The sequence below is a fragment of the Pecten maximus genome, chromosome 3 (assembly GCF_902652985.1).
Source record: "Pecten maximus chromosome 3, xPecMax1.1, whole genome shotgun sequence".
Classification (NCBI taxonomy): domain Eukaryota; kingdom Metazoa; phylum Mollusca; class Bivalvia; order Pectinida; family Pectinidae; genus Pecten; species Pecten maximus.
In genome coordinates this window covers 25,486,456-25,508,935 of record NC_047017.1, presented here as the reverse complement: position 1 = coordinate 25,508,935, position 22,480 = coordinate 25,486,456, and the positions used below count along the sequence as shown (strand labels likewise).

The following is a 22,480-nucleotide window of genomic DNA, read 5'->3' as shown; positions in this document are numbered from 1 at the left end:
TGTGTACTAGTCAGATCTCACACCCCAGTATCCCTTGGAATGTCACAAATTGAAATATTACCTTTTTCATGGGGTATTCTAAGCTTTGTATCTCGAGATGGTGAAGTGTTGTGTATTTAAATTGGATCATGTGTACTGTAATTTAAAGTAATGTTTGGCACTAGGGTGGTTTTTATGGATTTTGAACAATAAACCGTTGTTCATTTTACCAAGTAATAAAAATAAACACCAAATAGTTCGTATGAAACTTAAGTTAGGATTCTGTGTCAAGGGGATATATGCTCTTTATATAATAAATGGATGATCATGGGATGGGAGTATTTCACAACGTGCCTGGATTAGGAAATTTAAGACACAAAATAAGGTCTAGTTTCAAGGTATAACTACACAAGTTTGAATGAAAATAAATGCAAAGTTTAGAGATAAATTGATATTTAATATTATATATATGGAAAATTATGTTCTATATAAGATGTGAGAAAGAAATCACCAGGAAGAAAACGAAATAGTCGACACAGAGTTGTTCCTGAAACTTTTTTTTTTTAATCTTGACTGATCTGTAGCTACACTGATTATAACCCAGTTTCAAAATTCTTTGTGTATGCAGTGGTTTGGAAATTCTTGGTCATGTTACAGTTTACTGAATAATTTAACTGCTGTCTTGTTTTTCGTCATTAATTCTTAAAGTGAGGGCTTGGCTTTAGTTTTTTTAGGTCACCTGAGACGAAGTCTCAAGTGACCTATTCTAATCGCCTTTTGTCCGTCGTCGTGCGTCGTGCATCCGTAAACTTTTTACATTTTCGACTTCTTCTCCAAAACCACTTAACAAAATTCAATGAAATTTGGCAGAAAGTTTCTATGGCTGTAGGTCAACCAAAATTGTGAATTATATGGTCCCCACCCCCCAGGGGCCTGAGGGGTGGGGCCAAACAGGGTCAAATTGACTAAAACTTCAAAAATCTTCTTCTCTACTCTCAGATATGGTGGAGTCAAACACTCTTTATAGATGAAAGGGTCTTGTGATGCTTTACCAAAATTGTGAATTGCATGACCCTGGGGTCTCACGTTTGCCCCTGGGGAGGGGGTAAACTTTACTATAGTTTATATAGGGAAATCACATTTTTGACTATTATTTGTTGGATTTGTATTGGAATTCATTCTAACTTGTATCAAATTATCAGCATGGGATGACAGTTTGATGGTATGTACATGTTGGCCCTAATTGACACCCAGGGGCTGGTGGGCGGGGCCAAAAAGGGTCAAATTGACTAAAATTTCAAAAATCTTCTTCTCTACTCTCAGATATGGTAGAATCAAATACTCTTCATAGATGGAAGGGTCTTAAGGTGCTTTACTTAAATTGTGAATTTCATGACCCTGGGGTCTCACGTTTGCCCCTGGGGAGGGGGTAAACTTTACTATAGTTTATATAGGGAAATCACATTTTTGACTATCATTTGTTGGATTTGTATTGGAATTCATTCTAACTTGGTTCAAATTATCAGCATGGGATTACAGTTTGATGTTATGTACATATTGGCCCTGATTGACCCCCAGGGGCTGGTGGGCGGGGCCAAAAAGGGTCAAATTGACTGAAATTTCAAAAATCTTCTTCTCTACTCTCAGATATGTTAGAATCAAATACTCTTCATAGATGGAAGGCTCTTCAGGTGCTTTACCAAAATTGTGAATTTCATGACCCTGGGGTCTCACGTTTGCCCCTGGGTAGGGGGTAAACTTTACTATAGTTTATATAGGGAAATCACATTTTTGACTATTATTTGTTGGATTTGTATTGGAATTCATTCTAACTTGGTTCAAATTATCAGCATGGGATTACAGTTTGATGTTATGTACATGTTGGCCCTAGTTGACCCCCAGGGGCTGGTGGGCGGGGCCAAAAGGGGTCAAATTGACTGAAATTTCAAAAATCTTCTTCTCTACTCTCAGATATGTTAGAATCAAATACTCTTCATAGATGGAAGGCTCTTCAGGTGCTTTACCAAAAGTGTGAATTTCATGACCCTGGGGTCTCACGTTTGCCCCTGGGGAGGGGGTAAACTTTACTATAGTTTATATAGGGAAATCACATTTTTGACTATTATTTGTTGGATTTGTATTGGAATTCATTCTAACTTGTATCAAATTATCAGCATGGGATGACACTTTGATGGTATGTACATGTTGGCCCTAGTTGACTCCCAGGGGCTGGTGGGCGGGGCCAAAAAGGGTCAAATTGACTGAAATTTCAAAAATCTTCTTATCTACTATATGTAAGAATCAAATACTCTTCATAGACTGACCCCATTAGGACTGATGGGTGGGGCCAAAAAGGGTCAATTTAGTTGGCCGAAATATTTCAAATCTCAGGTGACCGTTAAGGCCCTTTGGGCCTCTTGTTTGTGGGAATGTCACAAATTGAAATATTACCTTTTTCATGGGGTATTCTAAGCTTTGTATCTCGAGATGGTGAAGTGTTGTGTATTTAAATTGGATCATGTGTACTGTAATTTAAAGTAATGTTTGGCACTAGGGTGGTTTTTATGGATTTTGAACAATAAACCGTTGTTCATTTTACCAAGTAATAAAAATAAACACCAAATAGTTCGTATGAAACTTAAGTTAGGATTCTGTGTCAAGGGGATATATGCTCTTTATATAAAAAATGGATGATCATGGGATGGGAGTATTTCACAACGTGCCTGGATTAGGAAATTTAAGACACAAAATAAGGTCTAGTTTCAAGGTGTAACTACACAAGTTTGAATGAAAATAAATGCAAAAGTCTAGAGATAAATTGATATTTAATATCATATATATGGAAAATTATGTTCTATATAAGATGTGAGAAAGAAATCACCAGGAAGAAAACGAAATAGTCAACACAGAGTTGTTCCTGAAACTTTTTTTTTTTAATCTCGACTGATCTGTAGCTACACTGATTATAACCCAGTTTCAAAATTCTGTGTGTATGCAGTGGTTTGGAAATTCTTGGTCATGTTACAGTTTACTGAATAATTTAACTGCTGTCCTGTTTGTCGTCATTAATTCTAAAAGTGAGGGCTTGGTTTTTTTTTTTTTTTTTTTTTAGGGAGGTAGTTGTAATTGGGATGAAGTTGGTCTATAGTACCAGTCTATGAATATTGTATGAGAAATAATAATTTCTTGTTGGTGCTAACTGTGTGTAATATAGGTATTAGTTAAAATACCTTTGTTCTTCTAGCCTTTAACCAACTGGATCAAAGCTCAACGTTGATATCAGCTGTTCTAGTGAATGTGTAATTCTATTTTTTCTTCCTATCCTCAAACAGAGGATTTATTTTTGTGAATATTAATGGCTGTCTTCTATATATCTTCTATCCGTTGTCAAAGCTCTTCAATCGCAATATCTGTGTTGAATACACATTGTCACAAAAAATATGGACCATAGATAGGGTCTCAATTTGAAACAAACTTGTAAGCTGCATCTGGCATATAAGTGGATTTTTCTGAATGCTTCAATTCTAAATTTGTTCAGATATGCATGTGTGAACAATAATTAGATTCATGGACTACAAAAAACTTCCCACCCAATCACTGAGGATAGTTAATTATGATAAATGACCAGTGTCTGTTACATTTCTTAACATTCAGATGAATACACGCAAAAAAAGTTTGAGAGAAGTGACCAGTGGTCAGGCTAAATCTGAATGTTATCAACTAATCATCTGATGAAGGATTAGCAAAAAGTTTCTAGATACTAGTATTTCATTTTGGGACATGAATTTACTTTGGATATTGTTTCTGTGTTTATCTTGTTAATGTTTCTTATCTCTGTTGTATCTCTTTGTCCTAAATCATTGAAGGTGTTATTCTATATTTTCTAAATGTTTCTATGTATCTTGGAAATGTTCAAATGATATTTCTCGTAGGAAAGCTAATCTTGATATTTTTCATTATTTATCCTCTCAACTTTCGTCTTTTACTTGGATAAAAGGCAAGTAGGTTTCTGTACCAAAATATAGATGGAAATTTATATTTATGTTATCTTTCTTTTTAAAATCTAAACTCTAAATTATCTTGGTCTTCTATCTTAATGTAAACTATTATTACAAGGCTGTGCTGTGTGTTAGTGACCCGATGTGGTCGGGGAGAAACAGGGGGGAATTATTTTCCTGAAAGGAAAGCTTTTAGCATTTGTATTTTTTATTAGTCAACTTTATGACAGGATTACTATATTTTTTATCCATTCTTGAATATTTTGTTGAAAACGTGCATATGGTATGATCAAGTGAAAATGTTTATGTGATGTGTGAAAGTTTGCTTTATGTTGTAAATAGTGTACTTAACTGTTCATTATACAGAAGGTATGGCGAGTGATGAAGGATGTTTGGACATTTTTGGTTGTGGAATATCTTCGACCATCAATTTATTGGTATGTGTTTTGTCAGTCATGATGTCACTATTACATTAGTTTATTACAGAATTGTTTGTTGTAAAGTATTATAAATAATAGATTGATCATTCTTGTATAGATTTAAAGATTTTAAAAAAGAAAGTGCTTTTTGTTAAACAAATAACAATCTCATTTGATATATGTACATTTTAATTGTGTCATCATTTGTCCAGACCTACTTACCATTGGTACTAGTTACCAGTGCTGTTATACATATTCTTGTATTGAATTTTTCTGTCAACTTCCACTCATGAATAGAACATGTGCTTATCTTTAATGTGTCTATAAATGATTTCTCTGAGATTCCCAGATATATTGTAAGTGAGATATTTACAGAAAAAATTTCTGTTAACTGTCTCTTGAAGCTTCCTCAACATATACTATCAGTAGTTTATAAATGGCCATCAGCATCAATAACAATTTTCATCAACGATCAACACCCGAGATGAGGATTTATCTGGCTTGTATATTCCCTGTTACTGACATAAATCCGTATGGTAATATATGGTGGACTGACGTTGGCAGCAGACAGATATTATCGGTGTGACAGACTGTGGTCTGTGTGATAGACTTGCTCTAGTCCGTGTCACTAACTAATGAAGTACCACATAGATGTTGATCAGTTACACAATCTGTTGGTTCACATTCCTATTTATCATTTATGTGTAAAACACACACCTTAACTAATCAGTGTACCTAGTACATACCAGTAAGTGATATTTTTAAGGGATCAGGTCGGAAACATCATTGAAAACAGTAAGATTGCATATTGGTTGTTTAAATCCTTAGTTCAAAATGGGTTGTAATATTTATAATACTGATCTTCCTGTGTATGGTTCCGGTAGACTCAACAACCAATTTATATCGTTGAACACATAATATTCAAAGTGTTTGAGAGATTTCTTAGTGTGTCTGTCCTGACAAAGGCCAGAACTTGGCATTACTGTATAAAACATGCCTGCTTTCTCATCTCTGCATCTCATGACTACATCTGTTATTCACTCACAATGTGATGTCATTAACTCTATTATATCTCAGTATTGGAACCAAATTCTTTAACATACATATTTTTACCAAATAAATGGCTCAAAAGAGCAGTACGTTTTACTATGTGTTTGAGTTTTTGCTTTGTTTTGAGTGGAACTTGTCAAAAACAAATTATTCATCAATCCTTTGAAGAAAGTAGTTCCTAACAAGGATACTAGTAGGTAAAACAGTCTTGAAGTGTTCTTGATGACTAGAGAAAGACACTTTCATAAATGTTGGTATGGAATCCCATATAGCCAAGTCAGATACTATTCATCTCCAGGTCCCAATATGTATCAGCATCCAGTGTTGTTGAAAACACCGGAACACCTGAAATTAAGTTTCATAAAATGTATGTTAATCAAGCTAATGTTATAACTATAAATGGAGGACATGTTAATAATGCATTATTGGTTAGTAAAACCTCATTGAAATAGCAAAATCTGCAGATATTTCCAATCGGACGTAAAGCAAAACCTGCAGATATTTCCAAGCTGACATAAGCCTTCTGAATTTAGACAAGAACTTTTGTAATTACCATCCAATCGTTCTAGGGACTTTATTCTGTTCACTGCCTCTGTCCTCCACTTCCCCATGGCAGATTGTTGTTTCTCTATGGGATTCCCTTGATAATTAAAATGTATACATATTTAATCTTGAAGGACTATCACTATTTTACCTTTGATCTGTGTTTTGACCAATAGCTTGTATACTTTACATAGTTATCTATTAAGTAATACAAATCTTACACAGTATTCAAGCAAAAAAAAAAATTGCTTTAAATTTACTTTAAATTTATAAATTAGTCTGCTTACCAGTGTAAAAACTTAACAACAGTGGCAACAGATATTTATACAATTGCATAGACATAGTTATCTATTAATTAATACAAATCTTACACAGTATTCAAGCAAAAAAAAAAAATTGCTTTAAATTTACTTTAAATTTATAAATTAGTCTGCTTACCAGTGTAAAACTTAATAACAGTGGCAACAGATATTTATACAATTGCATAGTGTCAGAATTCTGCAAATATAGTGTGCTTACCCATGGGGCCTGTATTGCTTACCTTAACATTTCAGTAATTAGATAAAGCACTTCTAAATTATGTTACCTACTGTAGTATTCCCAATTTAGAATCTCTCTCGGTACCATTTATTTTTAGCTCACCTGGACCAAAGGTCTGGTGAGCTTATGTCATGGTCGTAGGGGAAATTGAAGCAATTCCTTTAAATCGCTACTAGTCATAAAGTTATGAATGGATTTGAACCCAATTTGGTCAGAAACATCCTTGGGGGAAGGGGAACAGATTTTGCATAAATGGTGACTGACCCCCAAGGGGCCAAAGGGCGAGGCCCAATAGGGGAAATAGAGGTAATTCCTTTAAATCGCTACTAGTAATAAAGGTATGAATGGATTTGAACTTGATCAAGTCAGAAACATCCTTGGGGGAAGGGGAACAGATTTTGCATAAATGGTGACTCTGACCCCCAAGGGGCCAGAGTGGCGGGGCCCAATAGGGGAAATTTAGGCAATTCCTTTAAATTGCTACTAGTTATAAAGGTATGAATGGATTTGAACTTAATTAAGTCAGAAACATCTTTGGGGGAAGAGGAACAGATTTTGCATAAATGGTGATTGACCCCCAAGGGACCAAAGGGCAGGGCCCAATATGGGAAATAAAGGCGATTTCTTTAAATCACTACTAGTCATAAAGTTATAAACAGATTTGAATCCAATTTGGTCGGAAACATCCTTGGGGAAAGCAAATCAGATTTTGCATTAATGATGACTTTGACCCTCAAGGGGCCAAAGGGGTGGGGGAAATAGAGATAATTCCTTTAAATTGCTACTAGTCATTAAGTTATGAATGGATTTGAACCCAATTTGTTCAGAAACATCCATGGAGAAAGCAAAACAGATTTTGCATTAATGATGACTTTGACCCCCTAAGGACCAAAGGGGTTGGGGCGCCATAGGGGAAATAATGGTGATTCCTTTAAATCGCTACTATTCATAAAGTTATGAATGCATGTTGTAGGATCCCCACACTATAACCATATATAGCATTGTTTGATGTTGACAAACACAACAAATTGAACATTAACATTATTTTGACATTTGTTCAAATCCAACCAGGTGCGATACATGGGCCTCTTGTTTCCTAAACTAGAATACTGACAGGTCAGCAAGGGCTCCGTCACGTGGCTATATACCCCAACAATCACCAAGAAGCCACCTGCCCTTATCGCTGACATTTTATTTCATTTATATAATCCATGACCATTGTCAGACATCAAAATTGTCGTTGACCTTAGGACTTAAATGGCATTGAACTTGACCAAGTGACCTTGATCTTTGATCAGTTGAAATCTTGTTTAATCACAATTTTTCCTCATAATGTGTCATCATTAAATGTTTAGTAGTACATGAAAAGTTTGCCCTTGACTTTTGACTACGTGACATTTACCTATCGTTTGATTCATAATGGCATAGCAAAATGTTCATCATCAAAAAGACACTATATTTGACCTTGATCTTGACCTCTGACATTCACGTTTGGTCAGTTGATTCTATGTTTCATTCTGACCAACTTTATTTGATAATGTCATCATAAAATGTTTATTTTTGAAAAGATACCATTTGTCCTTGACTCTGTGACCTTTGGTGAGTTGACTCTTTAATTTTGACCAACTTTGGGGAGGGAGGCGCGCATCTACAGGTCATTCAAAAATTGGTTCCTCTTCACCCAAGGATGCTTCTGGTAAAGTTTGGTAAAAAAAAATCCGCTAAGTCGTTCATGACCAGAAGCATTTTCTAGAAAAAGTTGACAGACGGACGCCTTGCCATGGTCCTTCAGGCCAAGTGAGCTAAAATGCATGGTGCATAACCAATGTTCAATGCTATAATTTCATTACATACCTGTAAAATAAAGAATCTTCAAGTTTTTTAGTCCCATCTGTAAAAATTAATGAACGACATTACACAGTACTGATGTGATAACTACATACATGTATAGGAAAATCAATTTCTTGTAATTAGGTACGTGAGCATTCGTATCCAGTAAGATGTCGTGATTATACCTGTACACCGGAAATTGGTATTATGGTAGGTTTGACAAAGATTTACAGTATTTTATGTATTTACACCGTATGTAGCTATATATAATAGGTTTGAAATGGACTAATACCCGGTAACACATACGATGCATATGCATCAAATTATGCAAATCTTTGCAAAGCCTACCTGTAAGTTGTATCCAATTTCTGGTATAGGGGTATACAGTCACCCTTAAGATGTATTACTCACCATTCGTTCAACCTCGCTCCACAAACTGACATTGTTGTATCCCATGTAGATCACCTATAGATCAACGGAATGAACATTGCTTAAACATCAAACGAGTCTGACTACGGTATAAAGGTTACTAGCATTAACAGAGCTTCGGAGGTTTTGGAGGAGGTGCATTAGAGCAAGTCTGAGTCAAGCCAAAGTTATACTTTTCAAAATGAATGTATATACCGTAACTCAAATTAGCACAGCTTATCTCGTTAATCCTGTTTGCAGATAAAAAAGAAAAAAAGAAAAACAAAAAACACTCATCTTCAGAAATTATTCCGAGAAAAATAGATCAAAAGTTATTAATTCAGACTTGTTTAACTACATATCTAATGATTTCGTGGTTCCCGAGAGTAACTAGTTAACACTTAATTATACTTTTAACTTGTCGAGCTCTTCCAGGCCTTCTAGTTTGTCAATACGATTGTGCGACACCCACAGCTCTTCCAGTGTGCCTTTAACTGCAGTCTGTGAGAGAGAAACATTTTATCATATCAATAACATATTTGGGCAAATGCATCCGCTACTGTTTACTTTGTGCAGATGATTTCGTTGGTTCCCCAACAAGTTATAGATATTTCTGGCTTGGCGATCGTGTACCGTGTTTAAGACCCGGACAGTTGGTTACCTGTCGTGTTATTAGATATCTTTAAGCATTGATCTGGTGATACATGTATATGTATAATATGTTGTATAAAACATTACTTACTATGCCTGAGAGAGATTGAATTTGGTTTCGGCCCAGTGACAAAATCTTCAGGTGTTCTGAAAATACAAAATACATTGCTTTTGATATGGCGGTATTGGTTGAGATAGCAAAAGGAAGATACCTGAATACAAGTATTAACATGGACGAACATTTTGTTCTTTTAAACTGAAACAATGTAGAGAATGTCGGAAGAGACGACGATGACCATGATGATGATGATGACGACGACGATGATGCTGACGATGATGACCAAGACGATGGCCATGATGATGATGATGATGATGATGATGATGATGACGACGACGACGACGACGACGACGATGACGACGACGATGATGATGATGATGATGATGATGATGATGACCATGACGATGACCATGATGATGATGATAATGATGAAGAAGAGAGAGAGTTGATACATACCCATGTAATTAAGGTTACTGATGTTTCTGATGATGTTCGTGGAAAGCGATAACCGCCTGGAACACCAATTTATATTATCATTATTATGGAGATAATTATTAGCGATGACGGACAGGTCTTATTACGACAGTGGTATAGTGTTGCGTTGGTTTTCCTTATCATATCCACGACAAAGCGTCAACTGTACAAAAAACCTTATCCACCATTCAATGTCTGACCTGCGTATGTAGTTTTTACCTCTTGTCATAAAAAAGACCTACTTCATCTACACTCGATTTCCATTGAACTATACATTGTAAATATCTTTATATTTATATATGTAACTTTCGACACGGGTTAGTAATTTCGGTAAGTACTTTATTTTAAAATCATTAATGGCATAATTGTCGTGTAATTCGGTTAATCATGAATAAATAGTAACAATTTTTAAAATAGATTTTCTGCCATTGTTACGCAAGAGATCCAAGCACAGGTCCTTGCCACGTCTGTCAATACATCCAATATATAATATATTGGATGTTTTGACAGACGTGGCTAGCACCTGTGATCCAAGAAGGGTCATGGCGTCCAACTGTTTGAACTTGTCTCTACTTTATGACCTGCGAATTAGAAATAGCAAAGCTAAACTTCGGCTGTATGCGTTCTTTCTAGATCAGACTCCAAATCTAATAGGCACAGCTAGGGACCAAGGGTAACCTATATATGTGATTTTTTTTTTTAGAAAAGCCTCCCAATACTTTTCAAGAAATATCAATAACAAGGATTGTTATGGACGGACCACGGACGCAGAGCGATTTATATAGCCCACCATCTGATGATTGTTCGTTAAAAAAGCAAACTCAGAATACAAACATTAAAACGAAATGGTTACCATTCATAGCTTAAAACGAGGACAGAATATAAACAAAGTAAATATTTGCGTGTAGAACACTGAAGAAGTACAAGAATAAGAGCATCCCATGCGTTCCGGGAGGTAAGAGTCTTTTGTATCATCTACGGGACCTGGCATGTAAATTTGGGTTATACAACGGAATCAGCAGCGATATCAACACTGTCTGACGTTCGACTTCATATCGCATAGGGAAATAGAATATCATAATGATAAATAAACTTCCCTTGGTCTTCCTCATCACTCGATATAGCATGTTGTTTGTTTTCCCGTCAACAGTCAACTATGTGACGGAAATCGTGACAATGTAAACAAGCCCATGAATATCAACCAACTTTGACATGTAAATTGCGTTCCTAGATGAATACCGCTCTCTATCTATATTGTTGTCAGACACTTACCTACATCTTTTGAGCCTGGCGAGGGATGAATCCATTAAACACACCGGGGGAAACCAGCCCATAATCCGCACGTTTTCTTCTTCATAAGCCTTCACATTATATTTGCGTTCCTAAAGTAAGATCATAGATATGTTCTGTGTACCACAGAGACCTGAGGCTTTGTTAGAGCACAGGGCCACGTCACTATCGTATCGTTTTGTAAACACTTACTATGTCTACCCTTAGGTAGGCATATTAAGTGTTTAGGTTATGAGTCGTAGGGTAGACATATTAAGTGTTAACAAAACGATACGATAGTGACGTGGCCCTGTGATCCGATCGGGGAATCGAATCCCGGCCGCACAGGGGAAGTCAAGTGTGTTACCACTGTGCCACCGACCACTCATTTTAAATGTTAAACATGTATATAGATTAAGCTATTTAAGATGACAGGATCACGTTAACTATATGACAGGAAGTGGTGTTAAACATAGGTCCCCCTATACCTTTGACCTCTCCTCCTCGTTGTGGCTGTACCGCCGCTTTTAATACTACTATGACCGATTGACCTTGGCCTTTGACCCCCTACTGAAAAATCAATATATTTCTTGCACTCTCGAAAGGAGACTAAGTTTGGTTATCTTCCATAACACCGTTTCATATTGGTAATTGATAAAGAATTCCTTTGACCTTTGATCCCTGACTGGTTTATCCCCAAATTAAATGTACCTATAGAATTTTGCTGTTAGTCATTTCTGTAATGTGACCTTGACCCTCGGCATCTTTTAGCTAAAGGGAACATTTTCTCTGACATTTTCTATAAGGACAAACAGATGTCAATGTGTGGAAGTGACAGGTAAATAACTATTTCCAGTTTCCTCTGGCCCGAACACCAGACAGATAGATGTCTGATATGTATCGCTCACAGGTTGTGCGTGAGATTGGGACCTCCTGCCATATTGAATGGTCGTAAAAGGCGACTAAATTTGGGATCTTATCTTTTCTCTTCTTTCTAGCACCTTTATTTTTCCTAATGTCTCCTTTGACACTTCCTCACATTTAGCCGTTAGTGAGTGATCACCTCTGTGAGGAAGGCTTTGGGTTCTGTCCCCTGGCCGCATCTTCTCTAGCCAAGGCTTCTGATTTGTAATCAGAAGCCTTGGCTAGAGAAGATGCCTGGCCGAGACATACAGAATATGTAAGAATGGTAGTTACTTCTTCTGCTCCCAAGCTTCTGTATAGCCGTGAGATTGTACGCGTATGATTAATTCTATAACACATGTTCACTGATGTCAATGTCTAACAGCCTCTATTGAGAATTGACGAGAGACACCGACAAAACACACTGAGCTATTGCTACACTTGGTTGCTTTTATGTGAACTAACTTGGATGAAAGCGTAGTCATATAAACGATATTGGTTTGCAGAAAGAGGCGGAAACACGACTTTTACTCACCCAGGCGGTCAGTGCCTTTTCCAAAAGAATACCGTGTTTACGTCGGATTGGGACAATAGCAGGACCACTAACGGTATCTATGGTATCGCTTTTGGAATCGCTACCAGCATCGCTCTTGATGTCGCTGGCAGCACCGCCGTTGACATCGCTGGCAGCATCGCCGTTGATATCGCTGGCAGCATCGCCGCTGACATCGCTGGCAGCATCACCGCTGACATTGCTAACACGGGCGGCATCGCCTTTGGCATGGTTATTTTCGTCGATTTCGTCATCAGACTGAGGCATCGATAACGATGAACAAAATTGTCAGCGAGTGTATGTCTTAAAGAGCGGTGTTTCCGAAAACACAAATATATTAAAAAAATATACTAATTTCAAGCATGGTTTCCATGACAACTATTTGTAATATTTACATGTATATATATTGAACTTCGTTCAAACCACATGGCCTTGGCACGAATTATGTATTATAACAGCAAGGGCAGTAACTCCTGACAAAACATGGCAAGGACGTTTAATTCACCTACCTCACTAAGATATAGTTATGGCCTGTCTGTGGTGAAAAAGCGAAAATGGCACTAATCAGCCACCATACCAGGCAGATATGAAATTCGAGTATAAAATGGCATAGCTCAATCATAGAGTAAAATTATATCTACTGGGCCGTAAAACTCACAAAAGTGGTCGAACCTCAAATTCATTACTTCATGCACATCTACCTCCCACAGTCTTCCTTTCTAAAAGAATTGTGGACAGATGAAGGGAGGGGTGGGGGCTTATTCGTGCCATTTTAGAGGGGGAAAATTAAAGTCTTACGGTCGAGATCAAAAGTCAAACGAGCATAATATAAATATTCATATAAAATATAAAAATGCTGGAATTTCATGGTCGTCGAAAGCTGTTCAAACCTGGTCATGCGTACTCTTGGATGCTCCACTGTACTTTCTTTCCTGAAGTAATAATAATAATAAAAAAGTTAAATCTGGATCATGCTTTCTTTCCTGAAGTAATAATAATAATAAAAAAGTTGATCCACATGCTCAAGTTAATTCAGATATTAATAAAGAATCTTATGATTTCCCCTTACCTACTAATTCAATATGCCTCGTATGCAAAATGAAGATAATATTTTTTTTAAAAGTACAGCGAATTACGTGTACTTTTGTGTTTGTTGATGACTGGTTGTCGATGGGTTGTAGAGCAATACAAATACAAGGCTCTCACTACGGCAATAGCAGGTCAGAAAGTAATTCAACACGTTCGACCGTTATCTGCATACAAACCAGTGACACCAAATTATTTTGATGTCAGAAATCTGAGATGTTTTCACAAGTATACAATGTCATGAAAATATTAAATAAGATGGGTTCAGTGATTGACCATTGCTGTATCCCTTCGCTAGCCTCTTCATCCGACTGACCGATGGCCAAAGTCTACCGTAAGAGAGCGCTCGAGCGGCACTATACTATGGAACGCCAGAGCTGTCTAATGTGATCAAATATGATTATATTCGGTGGTTATGTCTTTATATGCTGTAGTTATACCATTATATGCGGTGCTTTTTACTTTATATTCGGTGGTTATGTCTTTATATGCGGTAGACACATCCTTATATTCGGTAGATACGTCTTTATATTCGGTAGACATAACCTTATATTCGGTAGACATGTCCTTATATTCGGTAGATATGTTCTTTTATTACATTTTTACCAGTGAAATATCAAAAATTATTCATTCTATAAAAGTGATATTTTTCACTAGTGAAAAATATCACTTTTGCTGATTTGACCAATCAAATTAATGATTAGAAAATACCAAAATAATTGACCAATCAGAAAGCCCGACATATATCTCAGCACCTGGACAGGGGGAACTACATTTTTTGTTTACAAATGATCGCTGTAGGCCTAGTTAGCATACGGGGTAGGTTTTTCGTTGATAAAAAATGTAATAAACAGAATATCTAACAGTGTCTTCAGTAATACCAAATATATTTCACTCGTGTGGCTAATATTTAGATATTAAAATATCAAAATATTAGCCCCACTCGTGAAATATATTTGGTATTACTGAAAACACTGTTAGATATCCTCTATATATTTGGTAGAACTATTTTAGTTATGTCCTTATATTCGGTAGACATGTCCTTATATGCGGTGCGTTTCCCTTTATATTCGGTATTTAAAATGAAACTTTATATTCGGTCAAACTTTCTTATATGCTGTGCTGACATATCTACCGAATATATAGAGGATATTTAATGGTTTCCCGTTTAATATAACATATTTCAAGAGTATGACAGAATATCGATATTTTCACGAGTGCGAAGCACGAGTGAAAAATATCGAAATATTCTGTCATACGAGTGAAATATATGTTATATTTAGCGGGAAACCATTCAATTTTCTTTTTATTGCATTACATAAACTTAAAAACAAATTCAAAAACATCGACAAACCAATATAATAGTGACAAAAAGTGCGGGAATCAGTAATGACGCCATCTCTTCCCTTTGTGACGTTACTTGTCAACTTGACGGTGCCATTTTGAAAGGACTGATCAACGCAAGTTTCAACGAGGTGAATACAAAGATCCGCTCTGATTGGTCAAAAACGGAAAACTTATATTTTCACTGCAAAATCTTATATTTTCGCTGCAGTGAAAATATAAGTTTTATTAGTTTGATAAATTTCTATATTTCACTGGCAAAAATGCAATAAAAGGTTATATCTACCAAATATAAAGGCGTTTCTACCGAATATAAGGATGTGTCTACCGCATATAAGTGTGTCAATTCAATTCAATTTTATTCCAGGGGCCTTACAGCCCAAAGGTTTACATAGTTAATTGTATGGCAAGCCGTTTGGGTTTTTACCTATTGAAATGAAGATATCTCTATTTAATTAGAGATATCTGTAATTTTAATAAAGATATCTCTATTTAAATAAAGATATGTCTAATTTAAATACATATATCTACTGAAAATAGAGATATCTTCTTTTAAATTACAGATATCTCTACTTCAAATTCAGATATCTCTTTTTGCATTACAGATATCTTTAATTGTAATTGAGATATCTTTATTTTAAATAGAGATATCTTTAATTTTTGTCCAATTAAAGATATCTCTATTTAAATTAAAGATATCCTTATTTTAAATACAGATATCTCTAATTCAAATACAGATATCTCTAATTCAGACTATTAAAGATATCTCTATTTTAAATAGAGATATCTTTAATTGAATTAGAGATATCTGCAATTACTTTGCAATACAGATATCTCTATTTCAAATACAGATATCTCTATTTGAATTAAAGATATCTGTATTTACACGTGTTTGCTCAGTGCGAAGATTAATATTGAAACACAAAGAAAATAATGATTACTCCCTAATCCTGATCAGTGTTAACGAAACGCTTGTAATTAAATTGGACTGTCCGGATTCCATATGCATGCATGAGAGATGTAGGTCTAAACCGATAAACTTGCTACTTGGAAGGGATTTCTAAAGAACAGAACATGGCAACTGTTCTACGGGAAATAGAGCGAACTGTTGCGGCTATACGCAGTACCATTGAAAGCAGCACACGGTCTGCATTTCCCGCCATTTTGCGTCACTACTGCTTTACTTCCGTCATGCGCAAAAGGAAGAATCAAGGGAGCAGTCGTTTTTTCTATTTGATGGTTAAATACAGATATCTCTATTTCAGGTCAAAAAAAGATATCTTTAATTCAAATAGAGATATCTGTATTTAAAATAAAGATATCTGTATTTCTACAACAATTAGAGATATCTGTATTTGAAATAGAGATATCTTTAATTGAATTAGGGATATCTGTATTTGAATTAGAGATATCTGTATTTGAATTAAAGATATCTTTATTTTAAATACAGATATCTTTATTTACAATGAAATGCAGATATCTCTTATTGAAATAAAGATATCTTTAATTGAATTAGAGATATCTGTATTTGAATTAGAGATATCTCTATTTCGTGTTTAATTAGAGATATTTGTATTTTAAATAGAGATATCTCTAATTCAAATACAGATATCTCTAATTAAATTAAAGATATCTCTATTTGAATTAAAGATATCTTTAATTTTTATATTAATAATGATATCTTTATCTTGAATACAGATATCTGTTTTTAATAGGTGCCATATAATTGACATTAATGAACATGTTGTAATAAACATAATTTCACATTTGGAGAGTGATCGATTGCGACGTAAACACAATTTTAAATATATGTTCTTATTAAATATATGTTCTTATTAATTATTCAAGTATTCTTTGAGTCAAAGTATTACACAAATATTGTGAAAGACACCGCATTTAGATAGATATTGATGTGTACAGTCTGCAGTACTTGTTGTTCCGACTGGAATAAACATTACATCAATACATCTCAATAGAAATGAAATATAATATTTGAAACGAACACAACAAGTATTTACTTATAATGCTTCTGACCTTCGTTTATATGCAAAATGAATAAATTTTCCAAGATTACTTAACTCTTTGACATTTTTCACACTCATGAGTTGAATAAGTTTAAAAACGCTAGGTCTACGATAATAGTATGGTTTCAAATATTTAGTACGTAAGTCTATGTAAAAAGAACATTTTAAAATAAAATGGAACTCATCCTCAATATCAATATTATTGCATAATGTACATCTCCTATTTTCTCTTGTTACATTCCTGTATCTTCCACTCTCTATATTTAGCTGATGTGACGATAATCTAATTTTTGATATGCACTTCTTGTATCGGTGATCGATAGGTTTCTTTAAATAAAATTGCAAGCCAAAATTATCTATCAAATGTTGATATAAATAACCGTTGGGAGAATTTCGAATATTACATAGCAGTTCTTGAATATGGATTTCTTGGAATTTGCTTTCGATTAATTTGTAAGTAATTTTACTTTCAAGAGTGCTGTTCCATAAATACCCTAATCCTAGTTTATCTAGTTCTAGTTTAATATTCACTATCCACTCATCATTATTTAGTAACCTGTGTTCATAGCATGCTCTCAACACACAGTATTTCAAAATTTTCAATTTTCTAACTATATACATAGGTAATCTGCCTAATTCAAAGTAAACTAAATCGTGACTAGTACTTTTCGAAACACCTAGACTTTTTTTTACAAAACAGTGAGTGTACTTTTTCAACCTCGGTAGCTTTGTGAAAGCCCCACACTTCACTAGCATAAATTAAAACACTGGTAACGTAGGTATCAAAAACGGAACATATCGTTTCTATATTAAAATAATGGTTTTTCATTTTATTCATAAGTCTGAAATACGCTTTTCTCCCCTTTTCTGCGGCATGTTGCTGTGTTTTATTAAATTTGCCATTATAGTTAAAAAGCATACCAAGGTAGTTAAATTCGTTCACAACTTCAATTTCTACCTTATTATAAAACCATTTCTCATCTTCTTTTAAGCGTCCACCATTCCGAAATATTACAATTTTTGTTTTCTGAACATTAAGTTTGAGTTTCCATTTAAAGACATAGCCACCGAATATAAAGTAAAAAGCACCGCATATAATGGTATAACTAGAGCATATAAAGACATAACCACCGAATATAATCATATTTGATCACCTAAGACAGCTCTGGCGTTCCATACTAGACTCTCATCCTCTCTGTGAGGTAGTAAACTGGCATCCCGAGCCAACATTGAAAACTGTCGGGAAGGGTTTCAAATATTAGAACATTTCAAGCTTAATCTGAAAATGAAAAGTACAAATACAGAAAGTTGGCAGTCCGTATTTTGATGGACCTACCAGACAGATTTGTTTGGCAACAATGTTTTTTGGTTGATATTATAGACATGCTTTGGAAAAATCTTCCTGGAATCGGATAACAACACGTATCTTATGAATACAGGACGTCTGAAGACAAATCACAAATCTGCAATGGCTCCGAGATAAACAGACACATAATTATGTATACCTTGTGTTCAAAGTGACGATTTTTTTCCGGAATGGCTCTAAAAAGAAAGTATCAAACAACTGTTACCAGAATGCACGTGTTACATACTTACATACGTACTCCATATAAACAATGGAATATTACGTTTACCACGACTGACAGTTTACCTCATTTCACTGTATATGAATGTAACAAACAAGCAATACCCTGTCACATTTCACAAAATATGTTTTACGCGACGTGCACCTCCGTTGATGCCATAATAACGAAGAAAATGAATTAGTTACTTACCATTTTAATGCTGTTGTGAAAAGTCAAATGCCTTCTAGAAAAAAGACTTAACGACATCGATTCTCTCTGTTTAAACAAACGATCGATAAAATAACTGAATAAAGGTAAGCGACTAGTGGTACTGTTATACAAACGAAAGTATCACCAGGAGTTATCGATTAAACCCGTTTTTAATAATTGGTTTTATACTACACATAGGGTATATCTGTGAGAGACAGCACGTGCTGTAAGGAACACATTATTGTCAGTTGTGGGACTGGTGATGTCAGGAACACATTATCGTCAGTTGTCGGACTGGTGATGTCAGGAACACATTATCGTCAGTTGTGGGACTGGTGATGTCAGGAACACGTTATTATCAGTAGACGGACTGGTGATGTCAGGAACACATTATTGTCAGTAATAAGACAGGTGATGTCAGGAACACATTATTGTCATTTGTCGCTTTAGTGATGTCAGGAACACATTGTCAGTTGTCAGACTGGTGATATCAGGAACACATTATTGTCAGTAATAAGACAGGTGATGTCGGGAACACGCTATTGTCAGTTGTCGCTTTAGTGATGTCAGGAACACATTGTTAGTTGTCGGACTGGTGATATCAGGAACACATTATTGGCAGTTGTCGGACTGGTGATGTCAGGAACACATTATTGTGAGTTGTCGGACTGGTGATGTCAGGAACACATTATTGTCAGTTGTCGGACTGGTGATGTCAGGAACACATTATTGTCAGTTGTCGGACTGGTGATATCAGGAACACATTATTGTCAGTTGTCGGACTGGTGATGTCAGGAACACATTGTCAGTAGTCGGACTGGTGATGCCAGAAACACATTGTCAGTTGTGGGACTCGTGATGTCATGAACACGTTATTATCAGTAGACGGACTGGTGATGTCAGGAACACATTATTGTCAGCTGTCGGATTGGTGATATCAGAAACACATTGTCAGTTGTTGGACTGGTGATGTCAGGAACACATTGTTAGTTGTCAGACTGGTGATATCAGGAACACATTATTGTCAGTAATAAGACAGGTGATGTCAGGAACACATTATTGTCATTTGTCGCTTTAGTGATGTCAGGAACACATTGTCAGTTGTCAGACTGGTGATATCAGGAGCACATTATTGTCAGTAATAAGACAGGTGATGTCAGGAACACGCTATTGTCAGTTGTCGCTTTAGTGATGTCAGGAACACATTGTCAGTTGTCAGACTGGTGATATCAGGAACACTTTATTGTTAGTTGTCGGACTGGTGATATCAGGAGCACATTATTGTCAGTAATAAGACAGGTGATGTCAGGAACACGCTATTGTCAGTTGTCGCTTTAGTGATGTCAGGAACACATTGTCAGTTGTCAGACTGGTGATATCAGGAACACTTTATTGTCAGTAATAAGACAGGTGATGTCAGGAACACATTATTGTCATTTGTCGCTTTAGTGATGTCAGGAACACATTGTCAGTTGTCAGACTGGTGATATCAGGAGCACATTATTGTCAGTAATAAGACAGGTGATGTCAGGAACACGCTATTGTCAGTTGTCGCTTTAGTGATGTCAGGAACACATTGTCAGTTGTCAGACTGGTGATATCAGGAACACTTTATTGTTAGTTGTCGGACTGGTGATATCAGGAACACATTATTGGCAGTTGTCGGACTGGTGATGCCAGGAACAGATTATTGTCAGTTGTCGGACTGGTGATGTCAGGAACACAATATTGTCAGTAGTCCGACCAGTGATGTCAGGAACACATTATTGTCAGTTGTCGGACTGGTGATGTCAGGAACACATTATTGTCAGTTGTCGGACTGGTGATATCAGGAACACATTATTGTCAGTTGTGGGACTGGTGATGTCAGGAACACATTATTGTCAGTTGTGGGACTGGTGATGTCAGGAACACATTATTGTCAGTTGTGGGACTGGTGATGTCAGGAACACATTATTGTTAGTTGTTGGACTGGTGATGTCAGGAACACATTATTGTCAGTTGTCGGACTGGTGATATCAGGAACACGTTAATATTGTCAGTTGTTGGACTGGTGATGTCAGGAACACATTATTGTCAGTTATCGGACTGGTGATATCAGGAACACATTATTGTCAGTTGTCGGACTGGTGATGTCAGGAACACATTATTGTCAGTTGTCGGACTGGTGATGTCAGGAACACATTGTCAGTTGTGGGACTGGTGATGCCAGGAACACATTGTCAGTTGTCGGACTCGTGATATCAGGGACACATTAATATCGTCAGTTGTCGGACTGGTGATGTCAGGAGCACATTATTGTCAGTTGCCAGACTGGTGATATCAGGAATACGTTATTGTCATTTGTGGGACTGGTGATATGAGGAACACAATTTTGTCAGTTGTTGGACTGGTGATATCAGGAATACGTTATTGTCAGTTGTGGGACTGGTGATATCAGGAATACGTTATTGTCAGTTGTGGGACTGGTGATGTCAGGAACACATTGTCAGTTGTGGGACTGGTGATGTCAGGAACACATTATTGTCAGTTGTGGGACTGGTGATGTCAGGAACACATTATTGTCAGTTGTGGGACTGGTGATGTCAGGAACACATTATTGTTAGTTGTTGGACTGGTGATGTCAGGAACACATTATTGTCAGTTGTCGGACTGGTGATATCAGGAACACGTTAATATTGTCAGTTGTTGGACTGGTGATGTCAGGAACACATTATTGTCAGTTGTCGGACTGGTGATATCAGGAACACATTATTGTCAGTTGTCGGACTGGTGATGTCAGGAACACATTATTGTCAGTTGTCGGACTGGTGATGTCAGGAACACATTGTCAGTTGTGGGACTGGTGATGCCAGGAACACATTGTCAGTTGTCGGACTCGTGATATCAGGGACACATTAATATCGTCAGTTGTCGGACTGGTGATGTCAGGAGCACATTATTGTCAGTTGCCAGACTGGTGATATCAGGAATACGTTATTGTCATTTGTGGGACTGGTGATATGAGGAACACAATTTTGTCAGTTGTTGGACTGGTGATATCAGGAATACGTTATTGTCAGTTGTGGGACTGGTGATATCAGGAATACGTTATTGTCAGTTGTGGGACTGGTGATGTCAGGAACACATTGTCAGTTGTTGGACTGGTGATATCAGGAACACATTATTGTCAGTAATAAGACAGGTGATGTCGGGAACACGCTATTGTCAGTTGTCGCTTTAGTGATGTCAGGAACACATTGTTAGTTGTCGGACTGGTGATATCAGGAACACATTATTGGCAGTTGTCGGACTGGTGATGTCAGGAACACATTATTGTCAGTTGTCGGACTGGTGATGTCAGGAACACATTATTGTCAGTTGTCGGACTGGTGATGTCAGGAACACATTATTGTCAGTTGTCGGACTGGTGATATCAGGAACACATTATTGTCAGTTGTCGGACTGCTGATGTCAGGAACACATTGTCAGTAGTCGGACTGGTGATGCCAGAAACACATTGTCAGTTGTGGGACTCGTGATGTCATGAACACGTTATTATCAGTAGACGGACTGGTGATGTCAGGAACACATTAT

General features: G+C 36.3%; 1 protein-coding gene and 1 long non-coding RNA gene across 2 annotated transcripts; both read right to left on the bottom strand.

Moving 5' to 3' along the window:
* Nucleotides 1-3,054: 3,054 nt before the first annotated feature.
* LOC117323698 lies at nucleotides 3,055-8,419 on the bottom strand. The gene is made up of 3 exons (XR_004531795.1): nucleotides 8,384-8,419; nucleotides 6,000-6,086; nucleotides 3,055-5,791 (listed from the first exon to the last, which is right to left on the bottom strand). It is a non-coding gene; the product is annotated as an uncharacterized LOC117323698 (long non-coding RNA).
* A 333-nt stretch (nucleotides 8,420-8,752) lies between these two features.
* On the bottom strand, nucleotides 8,753-13,580 carry LOC117322681 (dynein light chain 1, axonemal-like). Its single transcript, XM_033877619.1, has 6 exons — nucleotides 12,658-13,580; nucleotides 11,223-11,332; nucleotides 9,933-9,988; nucleotides 9,510-9,565; nucleotides 9,179-9,268; nucleotides 8,753-8,824 (listed from the first exon to the last, which is right to left on the bottom strand). The coding sequence occupies exons 1-6, from the start codon at nucleotides 12,940-12,942 to the stop codon at nucleotides 8,753-8,755; spliced, it is 669 nt and encodes a 222-aa protein (XP_033733510.1). The 5' UTR covers nucleotides 12,943-13,580.
* Between the last annotated feature and the right edge of the window lie 8,900 nt (nucleotides 13,581-22,480).

What these genes read in the sequence shown, in the direction of transcription:
- LOC117322681 (XM_033877619.1), bottom strand. Translation starts at nt 12,942, where the DNA reads ATGCCTCAGTCTGATGACGAAATCGACGAAAATAACCATGCCAAAGGC. An exon ending in AAAAGGCACTGACCGCCTGG is followed by an intron (nt 11,333 to 12,657) that starts GTGAGTAAAAGT and finishes ATCTTACTTTAG; the next exon opens with GAACGCAAATATAATGTGAA. An exon ending in TTCAATCTCTCTCAGGCATA is followed by an intron (nt 9,269 to 9,509) that starts GTAAGTAATGTT and finishes TCTCTCTCACAG; the next exon opens with ACTGCAGTTAAAGGCACACT.